General features: G+C 34.9%; 1 protein-coding gene across 1 annotated transcript; it reads right to left on the bottom strand.

The window, feature by feature from the left end:
• Nucleotides 1–3,135: 3,135 nt before the first annotated feature.
• On the bottom strand, nt 3,136–13,699 carry LOC106443353 (transcription factor SPEECHLESS-like). Its single transcript, XM_013884917.3, has 4 exons — nt 13,169–13,699; nt 12,221–12,838; nt 11,451–11,565; nt 3,136–3,358 (listed from the first exon to the last, which is right to left on the bottom strand). Exons 1-3 carry the CDS (start codon nt 13,544–13,546, stop codon nt 11,500–11,502), a joined length of 1,062 nt encoding a protein of 353 aa, XP_013740371.2. The 5' UTR covers nt 13,547–13,699; the 3' UTR covers nt 3,136–3,358; nt 11,451–11,499.
• Between the last annotated feature and the right edge of the window lie 1,375 nt (nt 13,700–15,074).

The raw sequence follows: 15,074 nt of genomic DNA, 5'->3' as shown, positions 1-15,074 counted from the left end.
AACTAGGACAATGTCCTTATTTTTACTCATAAAAGAAAAGTTCATTTTATTGGTAACTACTAACTAGTATATCTCCTGTGCTACGCACGAATAGTGTTTATATGTATATACTAAATATAGTATTGTATTTGTGTTTTTAACAATGATAATATGTTATTTTGCATCTTAAAAAATATATTTTTTGATGTTTATATCTTATAATAGTCTAATATAAACCTTGAATGTGAAATACTGATCTCTTTTCAAAACAAAAGAAAACTTATTGGATATGGATTTTTTTTGAAGAAAAGCATATTTTTGCTGATCTCTTTTCAAAACAAAAGAAAACTTATTGGATATGGATTTTTTTTGAAGAAAAGCATATTTTTGCTGAAGTACAATTATAATACAACCTTTAATTTTCTAAGTAACTGACATTGGTATCTTTTGTAGTGTTAACCTCTTTTCCTATGAATACATTTGTTGTCTTTCATTGTATATATTACAGCTCTTTGTTTCAACTTTTTTGAGTCTAAGAAATCTACAAATTCGGTTACAGTATATAAGAAAAATAAAAGAAAAATGTATATATAGATCGAAAGTAAACAAAATAAATAGATAATAAGGAAGACCAACATGATCAGATTATGTTTTATCTAGATAGTAAATAGTCGTTTTGGTTTTCCTATCACATGAGTTTCTTAAACCCCATCCGTTGCTTTCTAATTATTATCACTTTTTCTTCTTCTTGCCGCATGTCTCAAAATTTTAAAGGCATGTATGTGTGCTTTAAAGTGAGTCTCTATTACTCTTCTTCCCTGAATTATCCCCACCATACAAAATAAGTATTTCCAGCAAAATCGAGAACTGATGTAATCCATTTTGAAAATGTTATTGACTTGTTTTGTTGTCACCCAGTATGTAGCTTTTGACTATATCTATTAAAACGAAAAGAAAAACAAAAGCAGTAAGTAGATTAGAACAGAACAAAATTTTATGAAAAGGAAATTCAACATGATGCAAATTAAGATCTGAGCATGAAGAGTTTGAGTGTTTTTAGAGATACTAAACTGAACTTTGCGTTCTTCAGCCTACTTTGAAGTGCGCTCGGTTTACATATCCACAACTTTTTTTCTCAATTCATGAAAGTATTTTGTTTTGAAGAATACTGTTGCACCACATTTTTTTTTTTTTTTTTTTTTTTTTTTTTTTTTTTTTGGTTAACCTGGGGGTATCCCAGGCCGAGGCCCAGACTAATCCCCAAGGGGAGGTGCAGCCCACGGATGGACCCTCTCTCCGGGTTTTCAAATGGGCCCTAAAGCAAGCCCATATCCGCGTGGCCACCTAGTGATTTAGCCGTAGTGGGGTGCCTTCGAACCCGGGTCGCTTAGCTCACCGGTATCCGCTTATGCTGATATGGATCGAGAATGGATACGGTCAGTGGAAATTTCGATCTATTTGCTTAAAACTTGAAACTGCATCACATTTTGGAGAGAATTTGAAGATGTGACAAAAAAATAGGAATTAAAGTTTCTTGAAAGCAAGTAAAAATGAATTTACGTTATATGCATTTTGAGTTAATCTACAGAAAGATTAACTGTTATAAAGATCGTGAGTTCATGAGTGAGATGTGAGAAATTTTAAAGATGTTTTAATTTATATGAATTTTTTTTGTAAAACAAAAAACAGTTAAGAGACGAAAATATTTTTGCATTTAATTTTTTTTTAAATTATAAAATATATATCCTATGTGTCAAAAATTTTGTGCTTTGGTATATAAATTTTACATGATAGATAGATCATATGATTATTTGGTAGTCGTCCGTGATGGCGACTAAATACTGTTAGTTTGCATGTTGATTACAAGTCGCAATGATTCCCTGGAAAAAGTGAACTGCTGAATTTTTATCGACGCGATCCCGCAACCACGTGAATGTTATTGTAGTCGCTTTGCCATTTTCTATTCAACAAGGTCATCCTATGTGATTCACACAAACAAAAGTCACAATCTCAGTTAAAGGGAGGAATTGTACGCCTAATAGTAAACTAGTGCCAATTAGCATAGCCAGCTAGATAACAAGGTACGACCGATCAATCAGTATTGGGCTGAAACTATCTGTCCAGATCAATTTTTCATAACTACTCAGTTGAAAGTTCACCAGTACTGGGCCACATTGCGCTACCCTCCGGTAAGATTTTATATAATTTGGGTGTTTTCAATGACAAAATCATCACATTAACTCTGATCAGATCGGGTGAGTGTTCGGACTGTAGTATTCTGGTTGTGGGTGATTTAAAAAAAAACGCTTAAGTTTATATTTAACTTTAAAATTTTAGTGATCCAAACGAATCATTCGGACACCCAAGTAATTATCAACTATTTATATATATATTATTAAAATTGAAGTAAAAATAGAACTAACATTTTTTCAACAAGTTATTGCATTAATTATCTTTTCATTTTCTATTCAATTTAACAACTTCATTAATTATATTAAATTAGCAATACATCACATCATTAATTATATTACCATAATAATAATATTACAGATTTTTATTTATTAGTCAATCAACATTAACTTTGTACCAATCATAAAATTAAAATGTAAAATAACCAGATTTTGCATATAGTTAAAAGTTCGGTTTAATCTGTTTTACTAAAACTTTTTTTTATCTTAGTTTCAATCGGTGAAAAACTATGTAGCCAAACACATAATAATCACTTAAATCAAAATAATAATAAAGTATTACATTTATTGGCACTTAATTTTTCACTCCATATAAATAATTTACTAAATAAAAGATTCTTTCTATTTCACTTAATTTAGTCAAACACATATAAAACAATTTATTTGTTTACAGAATCAGTTAGGCATGAATATTCGGGTATCCATTAAGGTACGGATTATTTTTTCGTGTATCGTTTTTTTTAGTTTTAAAATTAAACTTTGCTTGGATATCATAAATTTATGTGTGGGTTTCGAGTTGGGTTCTCCTAGGTCTATATGAGTTCGGTTCTGATGTATTTAAACCTAAAAATATTTAAAAACCAATATATCTGAAACATGTTCGGATATTTGCACCAAAAATAACCATACTAATCTATTCAGCTCAAGTCTTTTGAATACAATTTGTCATATGGCGACACATCTAAAATATATAACACTAATCATGAAAAACAAATACCAATATATAAAAACGTAAAAAATAAATCTGCTCAAACTCTAGTACATTTTATATGTCCACACTTACATGGATAGTTTCAGTTATTATTTTTTTTTGGTAAAAAGTTTCAGTTATTATTACCTAAACTAGTAGGGTGAAGGCAGGGTCGGATCATTCTTTTGTTCTGCCGGTGATTTCCTCGTGCGATGATTTACTGTGCAAGAAAACTAAAAAGTAAACTTAATTGTCACCCAGAGCTGAATTTGCATCGACTGAGAGTTGGTTTTTGGCAACCCCTCAAAAATATGTCAATTGTTTATTTATCAATCAGATTTATACTAATATATTTGAATAAACCCCTAATACAAATGGACTCAATATCACATTGATTGGGTTTGATAAGGTTTGTGTCTAATAGATTTGATACAATTAATTGGCATTTTCACGTCTACACCTTCATTCACCTGCTGCGGGTGGACGGTAAACCAAAATGGTCGAATGGTCAGATAAATCTTTCCGCAGTTCAGTTCTAAGTAATAATATAATTATTTTTTCGTTTATTAAACGTTCGCGTTTGAACTTGTATTGGCTCTAGGCACGACTATAAACTTGTGTATGTGCCTTTGTTTTATTCTTTTCCAGTAACTTTGGATTATTACATTGATTACTTAATATTTGAAATAAATATACAGTGGGTATCTTCTTACATAAAATAAAAAATACAGTATTGAATACGTTTTTTTACTAACAACAATGTGAAAAGTGAAAACCAGATAACCCATAGATAAACCGTATACTTTTAAACATCATTGTCAACAATTTATATATAACATTAATATACAGTTACATCATGTAACTTGGAGACAATATAACATTAATTTGATCCAAAACAATGGAATATGTATTTATGCGTTTGAGTTCCAATGTAACAGCACGCGCTGTCATATTCTATTCTTTTCGTTCGTCTAATATAGACACTACAAGAAAACAGCGGTATTCTGAAGGACATTCCGACGGAAAATGAAATCCTCGGAATATCCCGAGGAATTTCCGAGGAAATTCCGAGGAAGCACAAAATTGGGTTTCCTCGGAAAAAACCGATGAATTCCGAGGAAATATTATAGCCGTTGGAGAGCCGTTGGGGGATTTTACAAAATTCCGAGGAAATTCCGACGAACTAGCCTTTTCCGTCGGAATTCCGTCGGAATTTCCTCGGTCTGTCGGCAGGATTTAAACTATAAATACAAGCACTCATCTTCCTCTTCATTCACTCCATATCTTCATCCTCCCTCTTACTCTATTTACACACGAATTTGATTCATAAAAAATATGTCTTCTTCAAATTATTTTCGTTCTTGGATCGATCGACCTCATTTGGATCCGAACACGAGATTGCTTACGGAAGAATACCAACGAGGTATAACCGAATTCATGGGGTTAGTTCACCGACAACCGAAAGAAAAAACAGGTATGGTAAGATGTCCTTGCCCTAATTGTAAAAATAGAAAGGTTATTAAAGAGTGGGATGTTTGGACTCATCTATATTTGAGTGGGTTTACACGAAGTTACAAAATTTGGTATCATCATGGGGAAACTGATTATGAACATGGTAGTACTAGCGAACCTCAGCCAGCGGTTAGATTAGAAGAACCAATTAGAACAGATGTAGATTATGGTGTAGGTACTGAGCAGATGGTAAATGATCATTTTAGAGGGGAATATTTACCCAATGCAGAAGCTAGGAGATTTTATGATATGTTGGATGCTGGAAAACAACCATTGTACGAAGGTTGCAGAGATGGTCATTCAGCTTTATCACCTGCTACAAGATTGATGGGCATTAAAACAGATTATAATTTGGCTGAAGACTATGTGGATGCGATTGCTGATTTTGTAAAAGGTATTCTACCCGAGGATAATGTAGCTCCTGGTTCATACTACGAGGTTCAGAAACTCGTAGCTCGTCTTGGTTTATCGTATCAGGTAATAGATGTATGCAGCGACAACTGCATGATTTATTGGAGGGCGGATGAACAGCGGGTTACATGCAAATTTTGTGGAAAGCCTCGTTATAAAGATACGAGTGGAAGAGTTCCAGTGCCATATAAAAGGATGTGGTATTTACCTTTGACGGAAAGGTTGCAGAGGTTGTATCTGTCTGAACGCACAGCGCAACCAATGAGATGGCATGCGGAGCACTCAACAGATGGTGAGATCAGACATCCTTCAGATGCAAAAGCGTGGAAACATTTCCAATCAAAGTATCCCGACTTTGCGTATGAGAGAAGAAATGTCTACCTTGGATTATGTACTGATGGTTTCAGTCCGTTTGGCAAGAGTGGAAGACAGTATTCTCTATGGCCCGTCATTCTTACACCATACAACCTACCCCCAAACTTGTGCTTGCGACGAGAGTTTTTGTTTCTCTCGATTCTCGTTCCCGGACCAGAGCATCCTAAGAGATCACTTGATGTGTTTCTTCAGCCACTAATATATGAGTTGCAACAACTATGGGCTCAAGGTGCTGAAACATACGATGTTTCGTGTAAAGAAAACTTTCAAATGCGGGCAGTACTAATGTGGACAATAAGTGATTTTCCAGCATATGGTATGTTGTCTGGATGGACAACGCATGGAAGGCTATCATGTCCATATTGTCAAGATAACACTGATGCTTTCCAACTAAAACACGGAAGGAAAACGTGTTGGTTTGACTGTCACAGGAGATTCCTACCACCTGATCATCCATATCGTAGGAGTAGGAATTTGTTTACGAAGAACAAGAGGGTGTTTGACAGTCCACCTCCGAAAATTTGTGGGAAAGATTTGAAGATACAACTAAGAGATTTTGGTGCAGAAAGGACGCCAGACGTCGGTGGACATGAGCGTTTTCCGGTAGATGCTGTTGGAGAACTACATAACTGGCTCAAAAAAGTATTTTCTGGGATCTGCCATACTGGGAGGATCATCTGCTAAGGCATAATTTAGATGTCATGCATATTGAGAAGAACTTTTTTGACAATCTCATGAACACGATCCTTAATGTTCAAGGTAAAACAAAGGATAATTTGAAGTCAAGACTGGATTTAGTCGATATATGTGCTCGTTCAGAACTTCATGTTTATGAGAATGGTAGGGCTCCTTTTCCCATATACCGACTTGATGCAGAGGGAAAAGATGCGTTCTTTGATTGGATTTCAAACGATGTGGAATTTCCAGACGGTTACGCATCAAATTTGCGTAACTGTATCGACAGAAAGGAAGGAAAGTTTACTGGCTTGAAAAGCCACGATTGCCATGTAATGATGCAGCGCCTCCTTCCGTTCCCCTTCAAGGAACTATTACCACGAAATGTTCATGAAGCAATTGCAGGGATAAGTGGTTTCTTCCGCGATTTATGCACGAGATCAGTGACTCTTGAAGGTATTGAAAATTTGAAGACTAACATAGCCGTGATTCAGTGCAACCTTGAGAAGATATTTCCTCCCTCATTTTTTGATGTTATGGAACATCTTGTTATTCACCTGGCAAGAGAATAATCTCATCGATCGATCACATTCTAACGGCCCGGTGCATCTTAGTGATCGATCAATGCGTTTCTGGATATATATCCATCGATCAATCCGTTTATAAAAAAACTTACAAGATTTTCCGAGGAAATTCCGAGGAACAATTGAGATTCTCGATCGATCGATTGGATCATCTCATCGATCGATCACATTCTTACGGCCCGGTGCATCTTAGTGATCGATTGATGCGTTTCTGGATATATATATCCATCGATCGATCCGTTTATAAAAAAACTTACAAGATTTTCCGAGGAAATTCCGAGGAACAATTGAGATTCTCGATCGATCGATTGGATCATCTCATCGATCGATCACATTCTTACGGCCCGGTGCATCTTTGTGATCGATCGATGCGTTTTTGAACATATATCCATCGATCGATGCGTTTATAAAAAAATTCTTACGGCCCGGTGCATCTTTGTGATCGATCGATGCGTTTTTGAACATATATCCATCGATCGATGCGTTTATAAAAAAAAATTGACGTTTTGAAACCCCAAACACTAGTTCCTCGGAATTTCCTCGGAATATTCCGAGGAAATTCCGAGGAAGAAGAGGGTTTCCTCGGAGTTCCCTCGGAATAATCCGAGGAAATCCTGAGGAAATAGGGTTTTTAAACCAAAAACAACGTTTTGCGGTTTGAATAACACCTATATAACCCTTATTAAGTGTCTTACGTTCATTATGAAGTCAAATATTTGTTCCTTACCGTATAATTAACACTTTTCCGATTGTATGAACGAAATCCCACAACATAAAAGAAACACTTATACCTTTTAATGAACGGTAAAGGGAATACTTTCAATTAGTTTTGAAATTTGTTATTTCATGGTTTATGCTCATCTATACAAAGAATTCTCAATGGTATGCATTACAATTGCATAAGAAATGAAATACGACAAAAAAAAAATTGATGTTTTGAAACCCCAAACACTAGTTCCTCGGTATTTCCTCGGAATATTCCGAGGAAATTCCGACGGATATTTTACTATCCGTCGGAATTTCCTCGGAATATTTTCATTTTACCGGGCAAATATTTCGCGAAAATTGAAATTAGAATTCCGACGGAATTCCGACGGAAAATGTCCGTCGGACCCTAGGTTTTATAACCACGAGCCCCTTCTTCTTCCCCATTTCTCTCTTTTTCCTCTGCGCGACTCCTCTCTTCTCTCCAGCGATTTCCCCCTGAAATCCGACGATATCTCCGGCGATCTCCCCCTTCTCTTACACAAATCATGTAAGGACCCTATCCCACTCTCTTAGGTTCTATTTCTTAGGTTTTTGTGTAGTTTTGATAGATTTTTGTTAGGGTGATTGGTTAGGATTGTGATTTGGTTGTATAATAGGTTTAGAATTATGATTTGGTTGAATAATTTGTTTTGTTGAATTGATGTAGAATTTTTTTATAATTTTTTTATTTTTTTGTATTTATAAAATCGATTTTTGTATATAAAATCGATTTTTGTATTTTACAAATCGATTTTTCTATATAAATTCGATTTTTTGGATTTTACAAAAAAATTTGGTATACAAATTCGATTTTTTTGGATTTTACAAAACATTTTAAATATCTATAAAACTTTTTTTGTGATTAAAAACTATTATTTGGGATTTAAAAATATTTTTAATATATATATATTATTAAAACTATTTTTTTTAATTATTAAACTATTTTTCTTTATTAAAACTATTTTTTGTTTATTAGAACTATTTTTATCTATTTATTAAATAATTTTAATATATATAAATCTTTTTTGTGACTATATTATTTGGGATTTTTTTTTAAAACAAAATTAATTTATATATTTCTCTATTTATTAAATATATTTTTTTAATTTACAGGTCTCATGATGATCAGACCCGGCCTCGACAGCGTCATAGTCGTGGTGGTACGGGGAGCCAGTCTCGGGATTCCAGCCATTTTCAGGATTCCCCTTCGCCCCACAGCTCCAACCATACATCTCCCTCTGCTGCACCCGCTCCTGCTCCTCTCGCTCCCGCTGCTGCATCCGCTCCTGTTCCTCCGGGTCCTCCGGGAGTGATGCGTGTTGCGGAGTTGGTTCAACAGTCCGGTCGTGACCATCTTGCGTATCTCACTCCGTATCCACATGGACGGGGTCAAACATGGTAATTAAACATTTTTTTCTTTAAATTTGGATTCATTATTAACCGTTTATTCTTTTTATTAGGTTCAACCGATCCGGGAACGGGATCAGCGCATGGATCAACCGTATGATGTACTCGGCCCTCGACAGTGGACATCCGACTTTCACTCACTTCCCTACCGAGAAGCAGGTTCTGTGGTTTCGTCAGTTTGCGGTAAGTATTCTAATTTCTTACTTATATTTTTAATCTTTAATATAATTTTTCTACTAATTGTGTTTTTTTTTCAGCAAGAGTTCAACTGGAATTCCGATGAGACGTTCTTTATCTATCACCACTTCGTCCATAAAGTAATGGACAACTATGGGAAGCAGATCCACGAGTGGAAGAAGAAGTGGGAAATCAATAAGGTTCGATTTAATTTATTAAACAATTTTTTAATTTATTAAACTATTTTTTAATTTATTAAACTATTTTCTTTTTTTTTATTAAAAGGTCACAAAGTCGATGAACGACACGGTCTGGAAGGAGTTGTGTGCGCATTGGGATAAAGAAGAGACGAAAGAAACTTCTTCCACCAACTCCACCAACCGCAGGAGCGACCGTAAAGGGAAGGGCATCTACAAGCATAACTTGGGTGCTCAATCTATTGCCACTCTGGGAGATCGCATGGTAAGTTCAACCGTTTTTTCTTCAATTATTTGAGTTTCAGAATTTTAATTTATTGTGCATTTCTTCTAATTTCTAATGTTTCTTTAATTTATGTTTTTTTCAAGGCGGAAGAAAATGATGGCGAGCCGGTTGATGATCTCGCCCTAATGAGGAGGGCGTATACCAACAAGAAGACCGGCCAGATTGATGACGGTCTTGTGAGGGACGTGGTCGACCTGGTCCAAACTCAGGTGGTAGACGAAGTGTCTCAACTTCAAACCGAGGATGACGCTTCGACGGCTTCGACCAACTTGTCCCGGTTTCGAATCAACGAAATCGTTGAATCCGTAAGTTCTTTTTTTTTTAAAGTTCAATTCATTTATTTCTTGGTTTAAATTTGTAAATTTGGCTATTTTCTATTCAGTCGGTTCCAAAGAAGAAGGGACGTTTGGTCGGTTTGGGTCGTCGCACCCGGTCGGTTCCTCCTTCTTCTGCACCACCGCCCTTTGTTGATCCAGAAGTGCTTACGGCTCAGTTGAAGGACAAAGATGATCGTATATCTTTGTTGGAGACCCAGATGGCGGCTCAACAGGCGGGCTATGAGGCACAGAGGAGGCTGAACCAGCAAATGATGGAGATGATGCAGAGGATGTACCCGAACGAGGTCTTCCCGGACGTGCCAGACCCGTAGTTTTTTTTTTTTTTTCCAAAAACTCGGAATGTTTTATTTTTATTTGTGAAACTTTGAATATTAATTAATATGATTTCAATTTTAATTTTAATTTCATATTTTCGAATTTAAATTTCAGAATTTTTTTTTTTTTTAAATTAATATTTTTTACATTCCGAGGAAATTAATTATATTTTTACTCGATCGATCGATGTGTTTTTGGACATAAATCCATCGATCGATCTGTTTATAAAAAAACGTTAGGAATATACCGAGGAAAACCTTTCCTCGGAATATACCGAGGGAAACCTTTCCTCGGAATATACCGAGGGACACATTCCTCGGAATATTCCGAGGAATATGTCCCTCGTTATATTCCTATCGATCGATGTATATATGCCTAAAAATGCATCGATCGATGAACGTCCGAGGAAGTATCCCGACGAAGTTCTCCCTCGGTATATTCCGAGGACCTTTCCGACAAACTAGTGATCCTCGGAATTTCCTCGGAAGTTTGTTTCCTCGGAATTCCGTCGGAAAATTCCGAGGAATTTCCGAGGAAAGAAGAAATTCCGAGGAATTATTTCCGACGACTTGTTTCGTCAGTATGTTGTCGGAATAACGATATTCCGACGAAATTCCGACGATTTTTTCCCTCAAAATCCTTGCTGTTTTCTTGTAGTGAGAGTACCCGATATTAGTAGAAAATAAAAAAATTAATGACAATTCATTATATGAACCACCTCCAATTGAAGTATATGAGGGAGTTCTTCACTTTAAAAAAAAAAACAAATTAGAAAAATAGAAAAGAGAGGGTAGTGAAGTTGTAGAATTAGAATTTATAGGAAATTCATTAGAACCTTTAAAGCATCTCCAACCCCACTACATAATTTACTGCAAAATGGAATGGGAAATAGAGTGATGAACAAACAAAAAACTCATTACTCCATTTATTGATCATTTTTTTTTAGAAAATTAAATTGAATTATATAGATAAACTGTATTAAAATGGTAATACTAATTTGTTTAGATACTTGTTTTTAGATACTAACCAATAATGTTGCTTTTAATTCACTGTCTTCATATGCATAGAGTACTGTTACTCTATAAGTCTAAACTTAAGAAGAAAAAAAAACATGTGATGACGCTGTTATATTTGAAGCTAGTAACTTTATAACCTCACCTATATTAGTCAAACTTAATCAATATTTGTTTTCAATCTAAAATAACCATTTTATTCAATATCTGCATACATCTGTAAAAAGGTTTGAAGACAAATTAAAGGATAATAAGGAAATGAAGTGAGTACGTACTGATCTCTTGTTAGGATTTATGTGGAAGATGTATTTAATCCTTCTTTTACTAGCAGAATGTTTGCTGAATTTGTTGAGCCAGTTCTTCGGCACTTAGCTGGCACTCAATTCCAATCTATCAAAAGAAAAATAGTGAGAGAGAGATATATATATATATATTGCCAATCATACCATAGCATTCATCTAAAATTGATATAGACTATTTTTTCTTCTACAACCATTGTGTCAATTCTTTATTGTAGAAATTAATTTATGCATCTATCGGATATAAAACTTAGAGCATTGATAATGATAAAGTATTCCTAATGACATTTTTATCTAAATAATATTAATATTGTAATATAATCTAATTTATTTACTTAATTAAGTCTAATTTATAAACAAAAAATGTGTTACAAAAATTTCATAAAGGGTTCTTAAAGTATTTTATTTGAAATTTACATTATTCACTCTATATAAGTGTCTCTCATTAGACATGCTTCAAGTCTTGACCAGTAAGCCACGTCAGCATGTCAGTTGTGACAATGTGACATACGGTCATATACCCTATGTTCGTGAGAATTTATGTGTATATACAATATATGAGGATTGTGGATCTTAATTATACTGATTTTCTTATATTCCATGATCTGTGTATAAATTTATGTGACTGAATCAATTATTACTAATTACAGTACCCTACCGTTTTCCCCTAACCATATATTACACTCGTTACAAATTTAAAATAATAAAACGAGTGAAAGTTAATTAGGATGATTATTCGAACGTACCTTGATGGTGAAAGAATTAAGCATGGTTTCGTTGACGGTGTTAATATTAACCTGAAGAATCTCGAGAGCCAAATCCTCAAGAGCAGCGATTATCTTCAAAACCTGTCCAGGGATCTTATGCGACACCGTTTTGAGCAGCACATTAGCTCCTGAGAACTTCACTTCCACGTCAGCCAAAGCCGACTTAGAGTTAGCGACGAGCTCATTTATCACACTACTCTCACGGATACTACTAACTGAAGGAGAGGAAGAAGATGAAGCTGGAGAGTATGGAGGTGGGTCCCCTAAGCTGCTACCACCGGCCAATGAGCTATAAGAACGAAGAGGAGGCTGTGGGATGAGTGGTAGTTGCGGGGCATGGGCCAGGTATGGGCTTGTAGGCTGAGGGGTTCGAGGGCTTATAGGAGGCAGAAGGAGATGATGGTGGCTGATACGCGGGCTAAGAGGTGGTTTTCGCGGGCTTAGGACAGGAGGTGAAGGACGAGGACTCGGGACTAGTCTCGGGCTAAGGACTTCTGCGTACGTCTTACGTTGTTTCTTGGCTTCTAAAGATTGAAGAACTTGTTGTAGCTCGCTAATGTATTCCACAACTCCTCCTATTATCGATGCTTGGTCCCCCTTTTGTTATGATCAAAGGAAAAGACAATATAAGTCAATATAGACATTATATATCTATCACATTTTAACATAGAAGAGAGAAAAGAAAAGAGACCATTAGTTGGGACCAAATGTCATTTGTAACTGTCATTTTTCCTAAAAGGCACAGATATGATACTTTTGTTGTAAATTGTAATTGATGCTTCTAAGAGCTGCTATGATAGTTGTAATTGATGTTTTTAAGAACTGATATGATAGTATACCAAAAAAGATTTAGTGACCAAATGTTTAATAATACTAACTAGTACCTAAGCACTGACTCAGAAAATATATAGATGTACGAATCTTTACCCTTTTGACGTAGAAACAAGGCATAAGAGAACGTAAAACGGTTAAGTGCTCGTTCATTTGCTTTCTCCTGTTGCGTTCCACGGTTACGTGAGACATCTTTTGTTGCTTATTCTCTTCTTCTTCTTCTTCTTCTTCTCCGTCTTCTTCTTCTTCATCTTCTTTCTCGGTTTCTAGTCTTTTCCTCTTCTTTTTAGGAGATGAAGTTTCGTAGTTTGGATCAGTTACTAACTCTTTGGAATTTGTGGCTCCATCTTTAGGTGTAGATGCAGCCGTTGGAGATATCTCTCCGGCGCCTTCAAGACCCTCTAAGATGGCAAATAGATCATCTTCGGCTAGTGAAGTGTCGACAAATTCACACTCTTCAAGAAAGTCCGACATCGTGACTAGATATTTCTCTCTCTTCCTTTGTTCGTTTTTTTGTCTTATGCTTTTGGATACAAAAAAGTATAAAAAGAAAGATTTACAGAAAGAAGGAGACGCAAAGAGACATATCAAGTTGTGTAAGAGAGAGATAAAAACAGTGGATGCCAAAAGAAGTAAATATGAGGGACTCGCATTCAAAGAGGACTAAACTATCGCTATCAAATTTCAATATTTATGTATTGTATTTTTATAGGGTTATTTATTATGCGGTTTGTGCCGTTGGGTTATGGGAGAAAATCTAGGTTTTTTGGGTGTTTCATTTATGTTATGCATACATATATACATAAATATAGGGTCCGTTAATTATATACTTTATATTAGAGAGATAAAGGTTGCATATATGCAAAGGGAAGGATACATAAATTCCTGATGAAATTATTTTATGGATTTTTGGGTAAAATAATGAATAATCAGAAGCTCGGTATAAGGAGAGAATGAATATTTGGTGGGAGCTGGTATCTCAACAAGGAGACTGCAAGAACTCCATCAGAAACCATGGGAACAAATGTCACATTTTCAACGACCAATTTTATTAAAAAGGTTAAAATCAAGATATTTAGCTTAATAATATTAAAGATGTATTAAAAGAAAAAAGAATAGTAAAGATATTGATATCCTATTGCTGAAATATTTGAGTGAGTATTCCACCGTTAAACATGCTATAATTTTTTTTGGTGCTCGCAAACACAGACATGTACGTCTTTTGTATTTAATTTAACTACATATATGGGTTGCGAATGGTCCGACCAATCACGTCTTTCAAGTAAACATTCACACGAAAGAAAGAAAAGGGTGTTTGAAATTTACTGATTTCACATTTATTTTAGCGACCTCGCTAGTGAGACAATCAATTGAATGATATCTTTGTACATTCGCATTATGGATCAATTATTTAACAGCACTAACCTTTAGACGCTTCCACAGCTGATAGACCAGTTCCAATTCCAAACGTACCCGCAGCCGAGTCAAAACTAACCTTTAGACACATGTTTATTCCTCTTTATTTCATTCTTTTCAGTTCACTTATTATTTGAAATCCTTTCCACTCAGCTTCTTAGACCATTTCGAACTGAAGACTATTTTTCACTCTAGAATTTACTCTAAAATAGAATAATTCTACTATATAGTTGGATTTGCTCCACTAAAATTACTCTATAATAAAGTAACTCTGTTACAGAGTAACACCATTGATACAAATTTAACTATATAATAGAATTATTATATTTTAGAGTAAATAATAAAAGAGGTTATATAATTTTATTGGAGATGCTCTTTACTTGTTGCTCTCTACCTTTTTCCACTCCGTCCTTAGTTTGGTTTTACTATCTTTTGTTTCAAGATTTGGAAAATCGATTGGTTTATTTAAAGTTAATTCCGCTCAAATGGATCCTTATTATGTTTCATAAACACGTGATCCGATGGCAAACCAATTTTATTTCTTTTAAAAGCAACCCCAAATAAAATATAAGTTTAAGAATACTAT

This window comes from Brassica napus, chromosome C3 (genome assembly GCF_020379485.1).
Source record: "Brassica napus cultivar Da-Ae chromosome C3, Da-Ae, whole genome shotgun sequence".
In the NCBI taxonomy this organism is placed as follows: Eukaryota; Viridiplantae; Streptophyta; class Magnoliopsida; order Brassicales; family Brassicaceae; genus Brassica; species Brassica napus.
Note: the sequence above shows the minus strand (reverse complement) of the source record. Positions and strands in the feature narration are given on the sequence as shown.

Bases quoted from the DNA above. Each gene is read 5' to 3' on its own strand.
- LOC106443353 (XM_013884917.3), bottom strand. From the start codon at position 13,546: ATGTCGGACTTTCTTGAAGAGTGTGAATTTGTCGACACTTCACTAGCC. The intron at 12,839-13,168 runs GTAAAGATTCGT...TCATAACAAAAG, and splicing joins CTTGTTTCTACGTCAAAAGG to GGGGACCAAGCATCGATAAT. The intron at 11,566-12,220 runs GTACGTTCGAAT...TTCTTTTGATAG, and splicing joins TTAATTCTTTCACCATCAAG to ATTGGAATTGAGTGCCAGCT.